The sequence below is a fragment of the Mustelus asterias genome, chromosome 4 (genome assembly GCF_964213995.1).
Source record: "Mustelus asterias chromosome 4, sMusAst1.hap1.1, whole genome shotgun sequence".
In the NCBI taxonomy this organism is placed as follows: Eukaryota; Metazoa; Chordata; class Chondrichthyes; order Carcharhiniformes; family Triakidae; genus Mustelus; species Mustelus asterias.
In genome coordinates, this window is record NC_135804.1 from 113,051,008 (window position 1) to 113,071,641 (window position 20,634).

Here is a 20,634-nt window from a genome sequence, read left to right on the forward strand (position 1 = left end):
AACATTACATTATGCTAACTTATTTAAAACAACTAACTTTTAATATAGCAGGCAGACAAATTTGACAGAAATATGCCAAGCGTTTGTACAAGAACAGTGCATTTCCAGCTACATCATTAAATTGGAATATCAGTGTGATTTTTGACAGGAAAATCTAAGATATTTCAGGATGCTCCTCCCAAGAAGCAGGATCGAAAACCAAAAAAAAAGAGCAAGTTGCGTACACAAATGAAAGTATGATCCCAAGTTAACATAAATGACTTGAAAGGGAAATAAAGTCAAGAAAAAAATGGAAATTCATTTTCCCTACCCCCAAATCAACAGCTTTGTATTTCAGTTGGTAAATTGGAAAGGTGAATTGTATATGGGTGAAAATTCTAGAAAAACTCCTTTCTCATAGCACTGTGAGTGTAGCTACACCACGTGACCTGCAGTTCAAGGCGGCAGCTCACCACCACCTTCTCTTGGGGAATTTGGGATGGGTAAAAATACAGGCTGAGACAGCAAAGCCCACATTACATTAAATAAATTTTAAAACCTCGACACAATCAGCACCAAGCCACAATTCAACTTTAGCGCACCATGGATATAGATGCTTATTTCACAGACATTTTGATACAATTTAAATGCATGCTATATTTTGATATCAGCCTTGGCTCAGCAGTAGCCTTCTTACATCTAAATCTAAAATGAGTGTTCAGCACATTATCCAGGCTATCACTTTAATGCAGATTTGAAGAGGCGTTGCACTGAGAGAGGAGAGTTATTGACAGGATAGCAATAAATGGACAAGACGGCCTAAAAAGATTAGCCTTACTGCAAATTGGCAAGTCAACCTGTCAAGTTGGAATGAAGATGCTGCTGAAGATAGAACAGAAATAGCAGAAGCATTTGTTACAGTCTTTCATTCTTCATTGCCTACACGAGTAGTACTGGAAGGCTGCTAATGGTATGCCACTATCGAAGAAAGGGGAGGTGAATAAACCAGGAAATTGAAGACAGTGTAACGGGGGGGAAGTTATTCAAAACCCTATTGGGAGCAAAACTTCCAATGGAAAAGCATGGCTTAATCAGAGAGCAAGCATGCACCATTGCATCAGTCTTCTCAAAGGAAGCAAATGGTAAGTATTTATATACTTACCTAATATAATACTTTACCCAAGGCCTCTGTCTCTACATGAACATTTTCCTTTGGCTCCTTATAAAAGCTCAGCTTTTTCCCAGCTAACTGCCAACGCAATGTCTATAAAATGTTTTACCATTCACATTTGTGTTACAAACAAATCTCAAACTCTTTTTACCTCCCATATTATCTTTTCCAGTGCTGCCCATAATTTTGCTCGTTAGGCTGGAATGTTCCTCCTGACATTTGCCATAAAGTTTTTTTCTGTTTTTTTTATTTTCTTTGTCATACACAGTGCATTAGCTTTCGATGCTCTACGTTTTCCTTTCAGAAAGGTCGAGTTTATATCTAAAATTGCTGTTCAGTTAATCTAAAATTGCCTGCTCCAGTCAACCTCTGCAACATCCTTTCTTAAGTCATTATATTGGCTCTTCCCCAGTTTAGCATTTCTACTTTCAATACTCTCGGTCTCTTCATTTATTACTTAAAACTGAGGTACATTGTGGTATCACTCTCCTACTCTGTGTATTGCTGTAATGTTCCCCCACTTCATGTATGTATCAAATTTGTTTTTGAATGTTACTATTGAATCTGCCTCTGCCATCTTTCCAGCAGTGTATTCTAGATTGCAATCACTTGCTGCGCATGAACTATTTTGTTCAAGATACTTAAGATTCTTTTGCCAATCACCTATCTGTAGCTTCGGGTCATCGACCCTTCTGTCACCATCTCCAAAGGTTGCCCCATTACTAAGGTTAGGCTGACGGGCCTGAAGTTGCTGACTTTATCGCACGTCCCCTGCAGAAATATGCAATTTTTAAAAAAAATCCTCCAGTCCTTTGGCACCACCCACCTATTCAAGGAAATATGGAACATTGTGGGCTAAGTTTTTGCCATTTCCATCCTTATTTCCCTCAGTAATGTAGAATGCATCCTATTTGGACCAGATGACTTAGAGCTCACCCTCCTTATTCTTTTCCTATCCAAAATTGTTACTCCTCCTTCAAGGCTACATTGAACCATCCATTTCTCTCGTGACAGAAACAATGAGAAACACATCCTTGCCCTCTGCCTCCATAAACAGATCTCCTTTCTGTTCCCACACTTGTTTTACAAAAACTTTTATAGCAGCTTCTAATCTGCTCTCAAGCTCTCTTTGTCCCTGTATTCTCCATTTTTTAAAAGTTCCTCTGTACTTTCCATCTTAAGCTTACTTCTCTACTGTAGGAATCCTACAACCATAAGTCTCCTTTAACTATGTCTTTAGTCATCCAGGGAGCTCGAGCTTTGAATGCCCTTCCTTTCCCCTCAGAAATAGGCCCATCCTGTAGCTGAATTATCGCCTCTTTGAAAGCATCCGCTACCATTCTTCAAGTATTGTTTACCTGCCAATTTTTGGTTCTAATCCAGTGGAAGTGGATCTCTCAGAACATGGCCCTCCTCCAGTCACATTTCTGTGCTTGATTGGACCCTATCCTCTTCCACAGTTACACCAAACATGAAATTATGAACGCTGTTCCCCAAATGCTCTCCCAATGAAATACGTTCCACTTTCTCCATTTCAGTCCCCAAAATTTAAATCTAGCAGTCCTTCCTTCTTCAATAAACCAGGAAACACACTTGTCATGAAGACTCTCTTGTACATATTTCAGGAACTCATCCCCTCTCTCCTTTACACTGCTACTATCCCTCTGACTATAGTAGGATAATTGAAGTTGCCCATTATCACTAAACTGTAGTTCAATTATACCTGTATAATTTGCAGTTTGTCTCTCCACTTTTTTCCAACTGTTCAACAGCCTATAGTGTTCCCCCACTGCCATTTCAGCTCAATTTTTCTTTTGATTCTACCCAAATTTCCACAGTTTGGTCCCTCTCCAAAGTTATTAGTTTTATTTGATCAAAACTGCCAATCTCCTCCTTTTTCCCTTCCTTAGTTTTCCTGAATACCTAGACGGGAATACTATGCTCCAAATTCTTTCATCCAGGTCCTCTGTTATTGTCACTGTCATAAACCCATGTTTATGTGCTCACACTTTATCACATTGCATACATTTATATGCATGCACGCCAAACCTACCTTCGGGCACCAGTCTGACACCCGTTTCTGAGTTATTCACCTCTCCCAGTCTATTTGCGCACCATTTCATTCTGGGTGCCCCTCCTTTCTTTAATGAGTGCGCAAGAGGTTGGAAAGGACCAGTTTACAAGTGCAATCAATTAGATATGATTCAATTACACTATCACTACCAGCTTCAAAAAGTAGAAGAGTTGACATTTTCTTCCGAAACTTTCCAACAATGTTGACTTGTCATTCAAGTGAAACAGTGCTCTTCCTGAAACTGAATCATTTCCTGCTACAGGCAGAGACATTTGTCAACTTTTCTAAACCACCGAGGTTTAAATCTTTCCCAAGATCAGTAAGTAGTGTCACAAATCTCGTTATCTGGGAGGGTGTACTAACTTGAAACATCACCTTGTAATGGTGTATTTTGTTTTTGGAATGGCGAGAGCCGTCACATGAAACCCCAGCAAGAATAACCAGCCCAGTCATTTATTTAACAATTGTTAAAGACTATTTATTAAGTTAAAGTCAAATACACAGAAACAGTACTACAATACTCTAAGATGATTAAGTGTATGAATCACTAAAAGCACACAGTTGATGTAGAAATTACCCCTTATTCCAAAATACAACTATGATTCCTGAACTCCTTAAGATTTCCCCCTTCCCAAACACCATCTAAATTAAATAAATTTATAAGTCAAATCCAGTTTATAGTTAACACACAATATAAGGCTGATGATCAGATCAGGGAAACATCTTTTCCTGGTCCAGCAAAAATATTTAAACAGCCTTCACAAAGGTTTCTGCACTGCCTTGTCGCTAAAATGTAGATGTGGGTCTAGCCTCCTGGCTGAGAGTTGTGGACTGGCTTCTCAGGCTATTAGATGTAAATTTGCCTTTCAGCTGTTATAGATGCAAACTGGCCTCTAGGCTGCTAGATACAAACTAGCCTGTCTGCTTCTGAGGGTGCTGGCAATTATACAATTTTTGCTCTTTGATTCTTCATTGTGTATTTCGCTGTCTGCATCCGACAAATTGCCTGAACGTAGAAATTAGCATCTGTATTCCTCCACTGATCCAAGTCATCTAGGTAAGCTATTTCCTACTAAAAGGGATTTGCACCTAGTGCTGTCTAGATGTCTGCTAATCTTGTTACTGCTAAAATCACATCTTTTGAATGCTGGGTACTGTCGGAAAGCATATTTCTACCTGTTGCTGAGCAGATCGCATCCTATCATGCCCAGTCAAATTCTTGTTACTGTTGTTACTAGGCAGATCCATGACAATAGCAACTCAAATAGGTCAGCCATTAGAGTACCTTGTGATGTACAATAACACAATATTGTCGAGGTAAACCTTTAATCCAATTCTTACTCTACAGAACATAGATGAATAGTTAAATCAAATAGTATTTTGCTAGACTTATTTTTTTAACTATTTACTCTAAACACCTTTTAATTCTTCAATATTTTGTAAGAATTTTAGCTACAGCTGAAATTTAGTTCAAAATATTCAGATATTAAGATATGAAAACCAGACGCAACAATTATTCACTACAGGCCAGATTTTGTGGTAAAATAATGGTCGAGAGCTCCTCATTTTTGAAGGGTAAATCAGATTTCAACTTCCTGTGACCTCAGATATGGAATTAAACATAGAAGACGGGAAGTTGCTGTCAGAGTACCCCTGCCGCCTCAGAAGCTGCAATATACACTGGTAACTTGCAAAGAAACTTAGCATTAAAATGGAGCTGCTATACTTTTGTGACTACAAACCACTACGAAAATAAGTTTGGTCTCAACCATTCTAATTTAACTCAATTTTTAATGCAGGGAGTCTTAATTACTGCTAAACTATCTGTCTAGAATGATAATTAACTTTCACATCCTCATTCCTTCAAATTTATATTCTATTTTAATACAATAATTTTTTTTTTGCTTTCTCTTCACTCTGTATACAACCTTCCCCTCTTTAGTTCACATTCTGCACCTAATTTGACATTGAATTATTTATTCGGACACTTCCTAATACAGATTCTGCGCTGCTTATTAACATATCTTTAATCTGATTGATTAAAGGGATACACAGTTGTTTGCACAGATCACGTAGGTCCCAGAGCCCCTGTAGAGGGCATCATGCCAAAATGGCTCTCAAATTAAGCATGTTCAGTGTAAAATCTCAAAGAAAGTCTGCGCACAATTGCCAGCATGACAAACTGAGTTGTCTGTTTGCTTGTTGCTGAGAGCAAAATCCAGCCCTACACTTAAAATTACTCATGACAGATAAAGGACATCTGATCAGTAGTTCTGCAATGTAGCTCTTCAATCTTATCTTTATTCTGCTGTTTCTTACTGACTTTTATATATTATGCTGCTACCGTTTCTCATATCTGTACGAGTAATTTAGAAAAATAAATAGGATTAATTTAGATTTTCTCATCAGTGCTGCCCATATCCGGCACCTGTTTTTTGAAAGATGGGCTGGAACAAAAAATCTGACTGCTCCCACCAATGCCATTCAGATCGACCTATGAGGGAATAGGAATCAAACAGCACACACAGATCTCACTTGAAATGGTTATTTTGGTTAAATAATTGCTTTAAGATTGTGAAGCCGGTCCACAACTCACAGCCAAGGGGCTAGACCTGCATCTAAGTTTTAGAGACAAGGCAGTCATAGAATATGCTTTTGTGTACTATTATTTTAGTTTTGTTTCCTGTCATTCAAAATATCAGATTTGGAAATAAACTGCTTGAAAAGGCTTGATACACAGTGCTTGCTGTAACAATGTTTTTAAAAAGCTCCAACACTTTTTTAAACATTCATTCATGGGATGTGGACTTCATTGGCTCAGCCAGCATTTATTGCCCATTCCTTGTGGCACTTGAGAAGGTGGTGGTGAGCTGCCATCATGAGTGCTGCAGTGCATGTGGTCCAGGTACACCCACAGTGCTGTCAGGGAGTTCCAGGATCTTTACCCAGCAACAGTGAAGGTACAGCAATATATTTCTGAGTCAGTATGGTGAGTAGCTTGAAGGGGGACTTCCAGGTGGTGGTGTCCTCGTATACATATATATAGGGCAGCACAGTAGCACAATAGTTAGCACTGCTGCTTCACAGTGCCAGGGGCCCGGGTTCGATTCCCAGCTTGGGTCACTGTCTGTGTGGAGTTTGCACGTTCTCCCCGTGTCTGTGTGGGTTTCCTCCAGGTGCTCCGGTTTCCTCCCACATTCTGAAAGACATGCTGGTTAGATGCATTAACCTGAACAGGCGATGGACTGTGGTGACTAGGGGGATTTCACAGTAACTTAATTGCAGTATTAATGTAAGCCTTACTCTTGTGACTAATAAATGAACTTTTTTTAATATACCTGCTGCCCTTTTCTAGTTCATGGCAGTCGTGAGTTTGGAAGGTGCTGTCTAAGGAACCTTGGTGAATTCCTGCAGTAGGTGGTATACACTGCTATCACTGTGCTTCGATGGTGGAGGGAGTGAATATTTGTGGATAGGGTGCTGACCTAGCAGACTGAGTGCTGTTGAAGCTGCACTCATCCAGACAAGAAATCTTGTAGATAGTTTTGGGGACTCGGGTGGTGAGTCGCTTGCTGCAGGATTCCTGGCCTCTGGTCTGCTTTTGCATCCACTGTATTTTCTGCCACGGAAAACAGGAGACTTAAGGCCAGTTAACTTGATGTTAGCCATGGGGAAGGTATTCAAATAAATCATTAAAGTAGCTAGAACTCGGCACTGAGAAAAACAAAAGGTAATTGGGAAGAGTCAGAATGGTTTTATGAAAGGAATATGTTTAATCAACTTAGAGTTCTTTGAAGCAGTAACGTGTGCTGTGGACCGAGGGGATCCTCTAGACCTACTGTACTTGGATTTTCAGAAAGCATTTGATAATGTGCCACATCAAAGGTTATTATGGAAAATAAAAGTTCATGGTGTAGGGAGTAACATGTTAGCAGCGATAGACGATTGATTGGTCATAATGAAACAGAGAATATGCATAAAAGGGTTACTATCTGATTGACCGGCAAAATGTGACAAGTGGAATCGTGCAAGGGCCTGTGCTGGGGGTTCAATTTTTTAGAATTTACATTAATGACTTAAGATTAGGGGACCAAATACATGGCAGCTAAAGTTGCAGACGACACAAAGTTAGGTAGGAAAGTATGCTGCGAAGAAGACACAAGGAGTTTGCAGATGGATATAAATAGACTGAATGAATGAGTAGGCAAAAATCTGGCAGAGACAATATAATGTAGGAAAATATAGTTATGCACTTTGGCGGGAAGAATGAAAAAGCAGAGTATTACTTAAGCAGAGAACAATTGCAGAATTCTGAGATGTTCTCATATGAGTCACAAATAGCATGCAGGTGCAAGGAATAAAGTTGACAGAATGCTATCCTTTATTACAAGAGGCACTGAACTTGAAAGGAAAGATGTTCTGCTTCAGATATACAGGTTCAGTTATACAGGGCATTGGACAGACCACAGGGCAAATTCTCTCGGCATGGGAATCGTAGTAGGCGAGGGGCAGACCATGGAAAGGTCTGTTGACCTTAGGTGGGATTTTTCCATTTCAAGCAAGCGCAGCCGGAAAATCCAGCCCTACATCTCAAATACCGAGTGCAGTTTTGGCCTTCCTTTTTAAGGATGAATGTAAATGCGTTGGAGGCGTTTCAGAGGAGGTTTACTACATTGATACCTGAAATGAGCAGGTTGGCTTAGATTAGACAGACTGGGTTTGTTTTCACTTATGTTAAGAGAAGGGGTGACTTAATTGAAGTATACAAGATCTTGAAAGGGAATTAGCAAGGTGGATGGGGAAAAAAGATGTTTTCTCTTGTAAATGAATCCAGAACTAGGAGGCACTGTATAAAATTAGGGGCCGCCCTTATAGGACAGACAGTCGCTAAATATTTTTAAGGCAGAGGTAGATAGATTCTTGTTAGGCAATGGAATCAAAGATCATTAGATGTAGATGGGAATGTGCAATTCAACACGAGCAGCTAAGTCACGATTTTATTGAATGGAAAGGCAGACTCAAGGGGCCAAACGGCCAACTTCTGCTCCATTTTGTACGATTGTGTATGGCTAGTCCTGTTCAATTTCTAGTCAGTGGTAACCCCAGGTCTTGCTGAATTTGGATTAGTATCTGAGGACTTAGAATTGGTGAACATTTATGCAATCATCAGTGAAGACCCCCACTTCTGACCTTGCAATGAAAGGAAGGTAATTGATGAAGCAGCTGAAGATGATTTGGTCTCAGACACTACCGTGAGGAACTCCTGCAGTGATATCCTTGAAATGAAATGATTGACCTCCAACAACCGCAATGATCTTTCCTTGTGCTAGGTATGACTCCAATCAGCAGAGTTTTCTCCGATTCCAATGGACTCCAGTTTTGCTAAGGCTCCTTGATGCCACACAGTCAAGTGATGCCTCTATGTCAAGGGTAGTTACTCTCACCTCAACTTAACTCTTTGTGAAGATATACCAACATTTGGAAATTGGAATAAAACAAATTATACTGCTTCCATTTCCTAAGATCTTTATATTTCATCTCTATTTACCAAAATAACTAGAGGAACATTAGTACAAATTAATTTTACAGGTGATTTCAGTAAAAGGCTGGAGAAAATATATAGATTTGTCATGAATGTAGCAATTATACTGACATGGGCACAGCTTTAATAATTGGTTATAGTGTTCTTGCTGTTAGTTATACTACAAGTGGCTAGTTTTCATTCCAAACGCAGTAACTGCAAAATATTGGCCCATATTTTGTGTTTCCAAACATACCTCAAAATGTGTGCTACGGGACTCTTCAGAAGTCCCAAACCAAGGACTTCGTGAGAATTGGCCAGGAAGCTTTTTGATGGGCAATTCCCCTGCTCCCTGGGACCTTCCAAAAAACTCTACAAGAGTCAGATACTTCAGACAGTTCTGACCCACCTGGCTAGTTACACAGGAAATATAGACAAAACAATCTAGTCCAACTCCTCAGTAACTATACAGCCGATTGCCCAGTCACACACTGACCACCCCTCCCAGACTTCTCCTTCGACACCTCCCAATCTAACCTGATTAGCCCTAACACCCGATACCCACTGACCTGACCCAACTAGCCAACGTGACAACCCATCTAGACCCAACTACTGCCTTGCCCCCTTATCTTCTTTGTGCAGCTTGTGGACACACAAACTCCACTTTTAATTCTCTCAAGATGTGGGCACCACTAGGTGGGCCTGCATTTATTGCCGATCCCTAATTGCCCTCGAGAAGTTGGTGATGTGCAGCTTTCTTGAATTTTTGCAGTCCATGTGGTGTAGGTACACTCAAAATGCTGTTAGGGAGGGAGTTCCAGGATTTTGATCCAGTGACAGTAAAGGAACGGTAATAGTTTCAAGTCAAAGTGGTGTGCGGCTTGGAGAGGAACTTGTAGGTGGTGGCGTTCCCATGCATCGCCAGCCCTCGTCCTAGGTGGTAAAGGTCATGATGGTGGAAGGTGCTGTCAAAGGAGCAATGGCAAATTGTTGCAGTGTATCACGTAGATGGTACACACTGCTGCCACTTTGCATTAGTAGTGGAAACACTTAATGTTGTAGATGGCATATGGAGTACCAATCAAGCAGGCTGCTTTGTCCTGGAAGGTGTGAGCTTTTTGAGTGTTGTTGGAGCTGCACTCATTCAGGCAACTGATTGAAAATGTCAGTAAGTATCATAGAAAAGAGGTGTGGTTTCTGCTTGAATTCTCTCTGCTGCTTGCTCTGAGGTTTCCTGCACGGACTTTGAAATAAGTGTGCTTTTGTTTTGTTTGTTCAGTATCAGAAATAAGGGTTCCGACCCTGAATGGAAGATTCAGGCCATTGTAGCTCACCTGTCAACATGAAGAACTCTCTGGCCGATTCGAGAACAGGCAGCTGCAATAATCGCCTCTTGCAGACCTGTAACAGAAATAAATTTAAAGACGTTACATAGCTCATATACAAAGAACAGAAGTTGGATATATTCCTGTGAATATTTTAGCCTTAAAGAAAACTTTTAAAACTTTTGATTCATGACCTACATTGTTTCTGCACCATGAGGGTGGAAGGACTGAAAAAAGTATTTTCTCTTAACTAATTTCTCTATTGTTCAAACAGCAAACCACAGGATGGTTCAACAGCACAGCACAGCACTCAGATTTTGAAATAACCTCGAATGTAGAAATGTAACATTGCTAGTCAAAAAAGGAGGGTGACAGACAACAGAAAACCACAGTTCATCTGACAATCAAGGAAAATGCAGGAACCCATTAACTAAGTAGTAACATAGCACTTAGAATCATCGTGCTGGTATGAAAAATAGTGTTTCACAAATCTAGTAGTTTTTAAAGATGTAACTAATAGCGCACAGAAAGAGGAACCAATCAACGTAGTACATTTAGCTTTTCAAAAAAGATTCGATAAGGTGCCACACAAGATGTAATTGCACAAAATAAGTGCTCATGGAGTTGGGTTAATTTATTAGCAGAGAGAGAGGATTAGTTAAAGGACAGAAAACAGATTTAGGATAACAGGTCATTTTCAGGTTCACTGGCTGTTCCTAGAATGTGACGAGGATCAGTGCCCTCATCTATTTACAATCTATATTAATGACTTACATGGAAAGGTACCAATTGCAAGATATCTAATTTTGCTGATTATATAAAGCTATTTTTAAAAATTCATTTCATGGGATGTGGACATCACTGTGGCAAGACCAACATTCAATGATGGTAATGCCATTGAATGTCATGGGTAGATGGTTAGATTCTCTCTTGTTGGACATGGTCATTACCTGGCACTTGTATGATAGAAATGTTACTTAGCACTTCTCAGCCCAAGTCTGGATATCATCCAGGTCTTACTGCACTTGGACATGGATTGATTCAGTACGTGAGGAGTCCTGAATTGTGCTCATCAACAAACATCCTGACTTCTGACCTTATGATGGAAGGAAAGTCATTGATGAAGCAGCTGAAGATGGTTGGGCCAAGGACACTTCCCTGAGGAACTCCTGCAATGATGTTCTGGAACTGAGATGATTGACATCCAACCATCACAACCATCTTTCTTTGTGCCAGGTATGACTCCAACCCACAAGAGGTCCCCCCCATCCCCTGTCCCCCCCCCCCCAACCCCACCACTCCAATTCCCGTTGACTCCAGCTTTGCGAGGACACTTTGATGCCAGAGTCAAATGCTGTCTTGATGTCAATGGCAATCATCTTCACTTCATCCCTGGCATTTAGCTCTTATGTTCATGTTTAAATCAAGGTAGCAATGAGGTCAGGAGTTGAATAACCCTGGTTAAACCCAAACGGAATGGCCATAAGCAGGTTATTGCTGAGTAAGTGCCGCTTGAAAGCACTGTTGATGGCCCCTCTCTTCACTTTACTGATGACCAAGGGTAGACTGATGAGGTGATAATTGCCCGGATTCAATTTGCCCTTTTTTGTGTACAAGACATACCTGGGCAATTTTCCACATTTCCAGGTGGATGCCATTGTAGATGTACTGGTACAACTTGATTTTGGGCACGTCAAGTTCAGGAACATATATCATCCGTACTATTGCTGGAATACTGTCAGGGCCCAGAGTCTTTGCAGCATCTTGTGCCTTCAGCCCTTTTTTGATATCACGTGGAGTGAATCAAGTTGGCTGAAGACTGGCATCTATGATGTTGGGGACCTCCAGAGGAGGCCGAGGTGGATTATCCACTCAGCACTGGCTGAAGATGGTTGCAAATACTTCAGCCATATCTTTTGTACTGATCAGCTGGGCTCCTACCTCCTTGAGGATAAGGATATTTGTGGAGCGCCCTCCTCCAGTGAATTGTTTAATTGTTCCACCACCATTCATGGTTGGATGTTGCAGGACTGCAAAGCTTAGATCTGATCTGTTGGTTATGGGATCGCTTAGCTCTGTCTATTACTTGCTGTGTGGCACACAAATAGTTCTGTTCTGTAGCTTTACCAGACTGACACCTCATTTTTAGGTATGCCTGGTGTTGTTCCTGGCATGCCCTCCTGCACTTTACTGGAACATGGTTGATCTCCTGGCTTGGTAGGAATGGTAGTGGGAGAGATGCCAGGCCATGAGGCTTGTGTACAATCCTGCTGCTGCTGCTGATGGACCACATTGCTTCATGGATGTCCAGTCTCAAGTTGCTATATCTGTTCAAAATCGATCCCATTCAGCATGGTGGTAGTGCCACACAATACGATAGAGATATCCTTAAGGTGAAGACGAGACTTCATCTACACAAGGACTCAGCGGTGGTCACTCCTACCGATACAGTCATGGATAGATGCATCTGCAACAGGCAGGTTGGTGAGAATGAGGTCAAGTATGTTTTTCCTCTCGTGTTGCTTCCCTCACTACATGCTACAGTCTAACAGCTATGTCCTTTAGGATCCGGCCAACTCAGTCTGTAGTGGTACTATTGAGCCATTCTTGCTGATGGACATTGAAGTCCCCCACCCAGAATACATTCTGCACCCTTGCCACCCTCAGTGCTTCCTCCAAGTGCTGTCCAACATGGATGAGTACTGATTCATCAGCTGAGGGGGAAAATACGAACATGGCAATAAGGAGACTTCCTTGCCCATTTTTGACCTAGTGCCATTAGACTTCATAAGATGCAGAGTTGATGTTGAGGACTTCCAAGGCAACTCCCTAACTATACAGTGTCCCCCATCTCTGCTATGTCTGTCCTGCCGGTGGGACAGGGCACAGCCAGGAATGGTGAACCCAGGTGGTGCTTTGGACATTATCTATAATGTACGATTCCGTAAGTATGACTACATCAGGCTGTTACTTTACTAGTCAGACAGTTCTACCAATTACCACACAAGCCCCAGATATTAGTAAGGAGGACTTTGCAGGGTTAACTGCGCTGGGTTTGCCGTTGTTTCTTCCAGTGCCTTGATTGATGCTGGATAATCTATCCTGTTTCATTCTTTTTTGTTTCCTTTGTAGCAGTTGAATATAACTGAATAGCTTGCTAGGCCATATCAGAGGGCATTTAAGAGTCAACCACATTGCTGTAGGTCTGGAGTCACATGTAGGCCAGACCAGGTAAGGACAGCAGATTTCTTTCCTAAAAGACAGTTGTGAACCAGTTGGGTTTTTACGACAGTCGACAATGTTGTCATGGTCATCATAGAATCATAGAAACCTACAGTGCAGAAAGAGGCCATTTGGCCCATCAAGTCTGCATCGACCACAATCCCACTCGGGCCCTACCCCCATATCCCTACATATTTACCCACTAATCCCTCTAACCTACGCATCTCAGGACACCTAACCCGCACATCTTTGGACTGTGGGAGGAAACCGGAGCACCCGGAGGAAACCCACGCAGACACGAAGAGAATGTGCAAACTCCACACAGACAGTGACCCAAGCCGGGAATCGAACCCAGGTCCCTGGAGCTGTGAAGCAGCAGTGCTAACCACTGTGCTACCGTGCCGCCCATCATTAGACTTTTAATTCCAGGTGTGTGTTTTTTTTTAAATTCCATCATCTGCTATGGTGGGATTCAAACCCAGATCATTGCTCTGGGGTCTCTGAATTAGTCAAGCGACAATACTAAAATACCACCGCCTCCCTGCAAGAGATGCAGATAGGTCAAGTGATTGGGCAACAAACATGGCAGATGCAGCATAACATGGGGAAATGTGAGGTTATTCACTTTGTTAGGAAAAATGGAAAAACAGATCATTAAACTATTAAACATTGATGTTTGGAGGGATCAGAGTGCATTTGTACATGTGATGGTGGAATAGTGGTATCTTCACTGGGCTAGTAATCCAGAGACTCAAAATAATTTTTTGGAAACAGAGGTTCGAACACCACCACGGCAGGAATTACAGATCTAATGTTGCCCATGAAGCTATTGTCAATGGTTGTAAAAACTCATCTGGTTCACTAATGTCCTTTAAGGAAGGAAATCTGTTGTCTCTCCCTGGTCTGGGCTACATGTGACTCCAGATCCACAGCTAAGTGGTTGACTCTCAAGGGCAATTAAAGACGGGCAATAAATGTGGGTCCATCCAGTGCCACCCACATCTCATGAATGAATAATTAAAACACTGCTGCAGCTACAAATTATATGTTTGCCTTTATTTCAAGTAGATTAGCCACACAAATGTGAGAAAACATTGCAGTAATTGCACATGGCTTTGGCAAGGCAACAAAGAGTATGACACACAGTTTTTGGTCTCGTTAGCCAATGGAAGATGTACTTGCATCAAAGGTTCACTATGTTGATTCCTAATGATGAAATGTGAGGCAGAATGAGCTGAGAAGAATAAGAGGTGATCTTATTGAAATATGAAATGCTGAGAGGGATTGACATAGAAGATATGGAGAAGCTGTTTTCCAGAGTTCAAGAGTCTATCACAAGTGGTCAGTCTCAAGATAAATGAGATGAGGAGAAATGTCTACATCTGGAGGGTTCAGAATGTTTAGAATTCTCGACTTTAGTGGGCTGCGAATGCTCAGTCGTAGATTATATAGATGTTTGGACACAATGGGAAGAGGAAATACAAGGATCGAGTGGAAAAGTTGAGTTGAAGATTAGCCATAATCATATTGAATAGCAGAGTAGGCTTGAAGGGCCATTTGGTCCCTGCCTCTCCTGTCTTGTACATTCTTATATCATGTGCTTCATGAATGCTTGTAGGATACAAATTCAAACTAAATTCTCAGATACTGAATGCCTTACTACAACAGGGCTTTCAATGCAGGTTCAAATGTGTCTAACCATTTTCAACAGGGATTTTAAAAAATAAAATTAGATTTGGAGACTAGCTTTCTTAAACAACTAATGCATCAGGTTAACAAGATGTGGGAATGGGAATTTTGGTTCTAACAAGGTGTACAAGACCTAAAACACCATAAACCCATCTTTTTTCTCTTCATAATTTGTTGTCACATTTGCCTGTGTATTTTTAGCAGAGATAAGCTTCTTTATATGACAACTGGACTTTTTCCTTTTCCAAACAATGTTTGGCCTTTTACTATTTCCATAGCACAGGATCAAAGGCACCTGGTCACACTGTACTCATTTTAGATGGAGATTGATGAAATTTCACTTGCACCTGAATGCAAAGGACATTTATTGCTTCAACATTTCTAATACAGGCAGATCTATACTAATCTACATTAGGCTGATTTGCACGGATCACCCAACTTTACATTTTTATTCTGAATTGCTAAGTGAAAAGCCAGCAAATATTTTACGAGATAGAAGAATATAGTAAGTGCAAACAGAATGAAGACAATCAGATTTAGAGGCCACAGAAATGTCAAGAAGCGTGCTGTAGGCTGAAAATATTTTGAGCTTATCTTGGTCCTCAAGATCCCTTTTTACTCTTATTACAATCAAAATTCAAAAGGGGATGACAATAACAGCTGGAGTTATAGAACGTTTTGTTTATTGTACTTCACTTCCTTTACTGTGTTTACTTCAAATGGGCTAGGACATTAGTGAGAGAGTTCAACAGGAGGTCCTTTCAATTCTCTGTAGACAACATCAAACAGACTCGTTATTTTATGCTTTGAGTGTTACTATGCCTATTAATACTGAGCATATAATCTGTGAGCTACTGATAGCCACATACTGAATTTTGTCAGCATTTTCTACAGTCCGAATATGACCTATTGCCACACACGACATCTGTCTTTGGCCAATCCTAGCTGCTCAACAATGGAAATGGGATCAACATTGCAAAAACAGGTCAAATGCATGCCCAAGGACACTGACCTTTATGGGTTAATGCCTCTCTCTTATCCTCTCAGTTTGATCTATTACATTTTCTAAGTTTACATATCTGTTTGAAAAATCTGTTCTACTTGGCATGTCTCTTTTCCAAAATGACAAAAATTGAATTCATGGTTCACTATTTGCTACTAGTTTGCTTGTAAGCCAATAGATCTCGGTATTGCCTACACTGTTAAAGGCAGAGGCATGCTCGTCCGGAACAGAAATTCTCCACAAGAGAAATATTCTCACTTACACTTGGGGACACAAATAACAGACCTCAATCCATCCACAAGATGAAAGGAAACTTGCAATGTAGCTCAAAACACTGCATGGGTTACAGAAAAGAACAACAAGATCCAAATGCAAGTTGCTGCCCACTGCCCAGATTAAAACCTAAACTCAAAACAACTGGTGGGAGAAGTGTGAAAAGAGGGGCTAATCAGAGTGATGATATGTGAGAATAATGTTTAGTTTAGCATCCTATCTTAAACCAGCTATAAGAAGCTGTGCAATTTCTGCAACGACAATCCAGTTGCCTTCGTATATACAATTCTAGAGCACAAATTCCTTCATGCTGGAACCTACTCTTAAGGTCAACCTATTAAATATGCTTCGCAGCTACTTTTTTCCTCATTATCAACCACTTTATTCAATCCCTCTCCCCTTCCGTGACTACTTCGTCAGGTGCCATGTTTTGCAACATCAGCAATCATGACTCGTCTACTTTCATGATTTTGGATAACAGTCAAAAATGAGAAACAAATGTGGAGTTGAGGCCATAATCTGATCAGCCACGATTTTACAAATGGCAGAACAGCCTTGAAGGGCCAAATGGCCTACTCCTGCTGTCAATTTGTATTTTCGTATAAGCCAGACTTTCCTCTGGAAAGAACAAATCCATGTTCTATTGCCACCATCACAAACTTTGTGCCATTGCTGATTCCATCACCCACCCAGGCCACAATTTCAGGCTGAAATAGAACAATCACAAGTTTGAAGCCTTATTTGATCCAAACTAAGTTTCTGATCCCATGTCGTCTTTGTCACGTTGACAACCTACTTCCAGCCATGAAACACTATCTGCATCTGTCCCTGACAAAGCCTATCAGTCAACGTAACCCTCATCTGTCTTTGTCACCCCAATGCTCAATTTCTTGTAATGCTTTGCGAGCAATCGCCATTCTTCATAAATCAGTTCAGTCAAAGCTGCTATTCATATTCTATCCCATTTCTCTAATTCATGAAAGAAGGGAAACAGAAAGCAGAAAACTACAGGCTAATTAGCCTAACAAGTCATTGGGAAAAAGCTGGAATCCATTACTGAGTAAGTAGTAACAGAACGTTTAGAAAATCATAATACAATTAGAAAGGGTTAACAGTTTTGTGAAAGGGAAATAATGTTTGATAAATTCATGGTAAGTGTTTAAAGATGTAACAAGCGGGTGAATAAAGGCGAACCAGTAGATGTTGTGTATTTGTATTTCCAACAAGCATTTAAGGCTCCACATAAAAGGTTAGGCCACAAGATAACAGCTCATGGTGTTGGGGGTAATCTATTAGCGTGGACCACATCGATTTACAATCTACATCTATATTAATAACTTGGATGAAGGACAGTGTATTGTAGAAAAATTAGCTGACAATACAAAGATAGGAAGGAAAGCAGGCTGAGAGAAGACACAGCAAAAGGATATAGATTAAAGTGAGCGAGCAAAGATTTGGCAGATGTGGGAAAATGTGAAGTGGTCCACTTTGGTGGAAAGAATGAAAAAACAGCCTATTTAAATGTCTCCAAGCTTTGCTTTTACTTTTAGCCTGTCATGATATAATTTTCTTTTGTTTAATAAAGAAAACCATTTTGAAACTTGTACCAAGTGCTGTGCCCTCATCTATTCGAACGAATGAATGGACCGTACAACACACAAATATGAGGGGGGACGTGATTGAGATGTATAAGATTACGAGGGGCATATCTTGAGTAGACAGGAAGAAACTTTTTCCTTTGGTGGAGGGATCAATGACCATGGGCACCTTAAATCATGACAGAAGCGAAAAGAAAAAGCAAAGCTTGGAGACTGGCTTCTAAGCAAGCCAGTCCCTGTACTGATCACATTGAACAGATTGAACACAAACTACAACTTAACACAGTTCCAAACTATATTTCAATTCTTATTGGAAATATTTTTCACAGTCTGTCTCTGTCTAGAAAAAACAAGTTTTGCAGCTGTGGTTGTTTGCCTGAATTGTGTACCCTTCAGGAATACAGTCCATTTTTAGCTAACCTTCAGCTTTCTGAGTTTTAAAATGTAGTCAAGTTAGCAGTCATTTTTTTTTAAGCTTAGCAGAGTTAGTTGCATAGGCAGAAATATCTTTAAATGAAGTCTTTGCATAAATGAATTATCTGCATAGACTGAAGCAAACAGGGCTAAACATACATAGGATCTGTGTTTAAATCCTATCTTGGTTTAACCCCTCCCTATCTCTATTTTAGCTTCCTCAAGCTGTTTAAATTCTCTGACACTGGCTTCTTGTGCAACTACCTCACCACATTATTGGTTCTCCTCTCTGCGGGAACGCTGAAGGAAATGATCTCCCTTAAACCCCTGCATCTCTCTACTTCCCTTTATTCTTTCAAGACTCTTCATAAAGCCCAGTTCTTCACAAAGATTTTGAGCCCCCCACCCCTCCAACTTTAGTTCGACATTCACTTGTTCTTTACACCTCCGGTGTCTAAATGCACTGTTTAAAGCAAGTTGTTTTATGAGAACCCTGACAAAAGAACATAAAAGGAAATTGTACACAACCCAAGACCCCAAAAATACATCTATCACCAATTCAAACAAGTGCAAACAAGCCTCAAGTAATGCTACCTGCCACTTTTCTCAATTACAATTTTGAAACTCAATACTGACTTTAATCCAAACAGATATTATTTACATGTAAAATATGCAAATAAAATACACACACACATGATAAAATGAATATCAGATTAAAGTGGAAACCCATTCAAAGCAGTAAATTATACATGGGATCTAATGAAAAATAGTTACTTTTGAAGCCATTCCAGAGCCAACAAAACCATTAGTGCAAAGGAAATTTTAAAAATAGCATACAATAGTTTGAGAAGATTTTTGTTTACATCCTAAATTAATTCTCATCAAAATATCTTCTTCAAAGTAAAAGCATTTGTCCATGTTTTCCTACAGTTTTTTTTCCATAGCTTATGCCAGAGTACACATTTTCAACACATCTCATTTTGTCCACACAACCAAGAACGATAAAATTAGAACGCCAAACCGTGCATCGAAACTACCTGATGGAGGTGGAATTACTCATACAAGTTTATTCACTAACCTTTGAGGGGGAAAAAAAAATGATTTCAATCTTTTATGCAAGAAAAGGAAATACAAAATGGTGTCTTAACTGAAAAATGTTTAGGAATGTACTAGGAGATGCAAACCTTTCAGTTCCTTGAGCCATCATTCCAATGGATAATGGCAGATGGATACCTCTACATCATTTACCAGCCTTTGCTCGACATTCCTCAGTGCTTTTATTCAAAATCTATCAATTGGTTTTGAAAATTTCAATTGAATCAGCATCAACAGCCTTTTGTGGCAAACCGGGATGGGAAGACAGTCTTTAAGATTTCTACTACATTTTGGCAGGTCGTAACAGGCAAAATACAGACCACTACCCAACCATTTTGGGCTTGTAAAACACAAAACACAGTGTCCGACATTAGATGTGATGCCACGATTGGACAACGTTAGCGAAGTAATCCCCAAAATGCTAAAAGAATTATGCTGACAACCAATTTAAGTTCGTCAGTCGAGTTCGAAGTGAGGTGCATTTGCATGTCCTGGAAGCTACATATATTAATACATAGGGCCCTGCTCTTTGCAGGCAAAAACAACATGCACACATATTAAACAAAATAAGCAATAGTCACCCACTAGCTCAGGCCACAGGGAAATGCATTGACCAGAATCAAGCTGCTTGGTTTAAATTTCAAAATGCTTGGCAGTTAATTATCAGTCACCATCGACTAGTGCATTCTCCATGGACTCAACCAGAGTCCACTGGTCAATCAGCCAATCAATATCCTCTTCTCGTACAGTATAAAGTTGTTTCCCCTGGCATTGGTATTCTTACGATTATCCTAATGAAACGCTTCAACAAAATGTCTTTTCTCAGCATTTATAATTAACTGGTTTCCAGTATTTTGAAAGGACTGAGTCTTCCAGAGAACAATCATTTCACTGGATTACTTTTACAATAAAGGCAACAGGCTAAAAAAAAGTTCCAATTAAGAAAGAAGCATTTTAAACAACTTCCAGATTCATAAAACAGTAAACTCATGATACTGAACTGTACTATTCACTACACTGAAATATTTTGTAGCTGAACCAGATTTTAACCCCCAAAGATACCATAACAGTAAAACAAAAATAAGATGTCATAGAAAAAATACTACTTTGCCACATCGTTCCTCATTCTAATTTTACCCCTTTTGCCCCAGATAGGTCTCTAATGCAAAAGTCTTGTGTCCCACTTGGTGCAAGGGGTGTGAACTGCCAGGCCTCCATTACAAATTTCTAAACATTGTGGGCAATGTGGAAACTTGCTCAAAAACTGTGA

At 40.2% G+C, this 20,634-nt stretch overlaps 1 protein-coding gene across 1 annotated transcript in view; it reads right to left on the reverse strand.

The window, feature by feature from the left end:
* Nucleotides 1-20,634, reverse strand: part of chm (CHM Rab escort protein) — a 130,008-nt gene that overhangs the window by 100,656 nt on the left and 8,718 nt on the right. Inside the window, exon 2 of the mRNA XM_078211667.1 lies at nt 10,080-10,146. Within this exon, the coding sequence (XP_078067793.1) occupies nt 10,080-10,146 (67 nt within the window). The remainder of the gene's footprint in view (nt 1-10,079; nt 10,147-20,634) is intronic.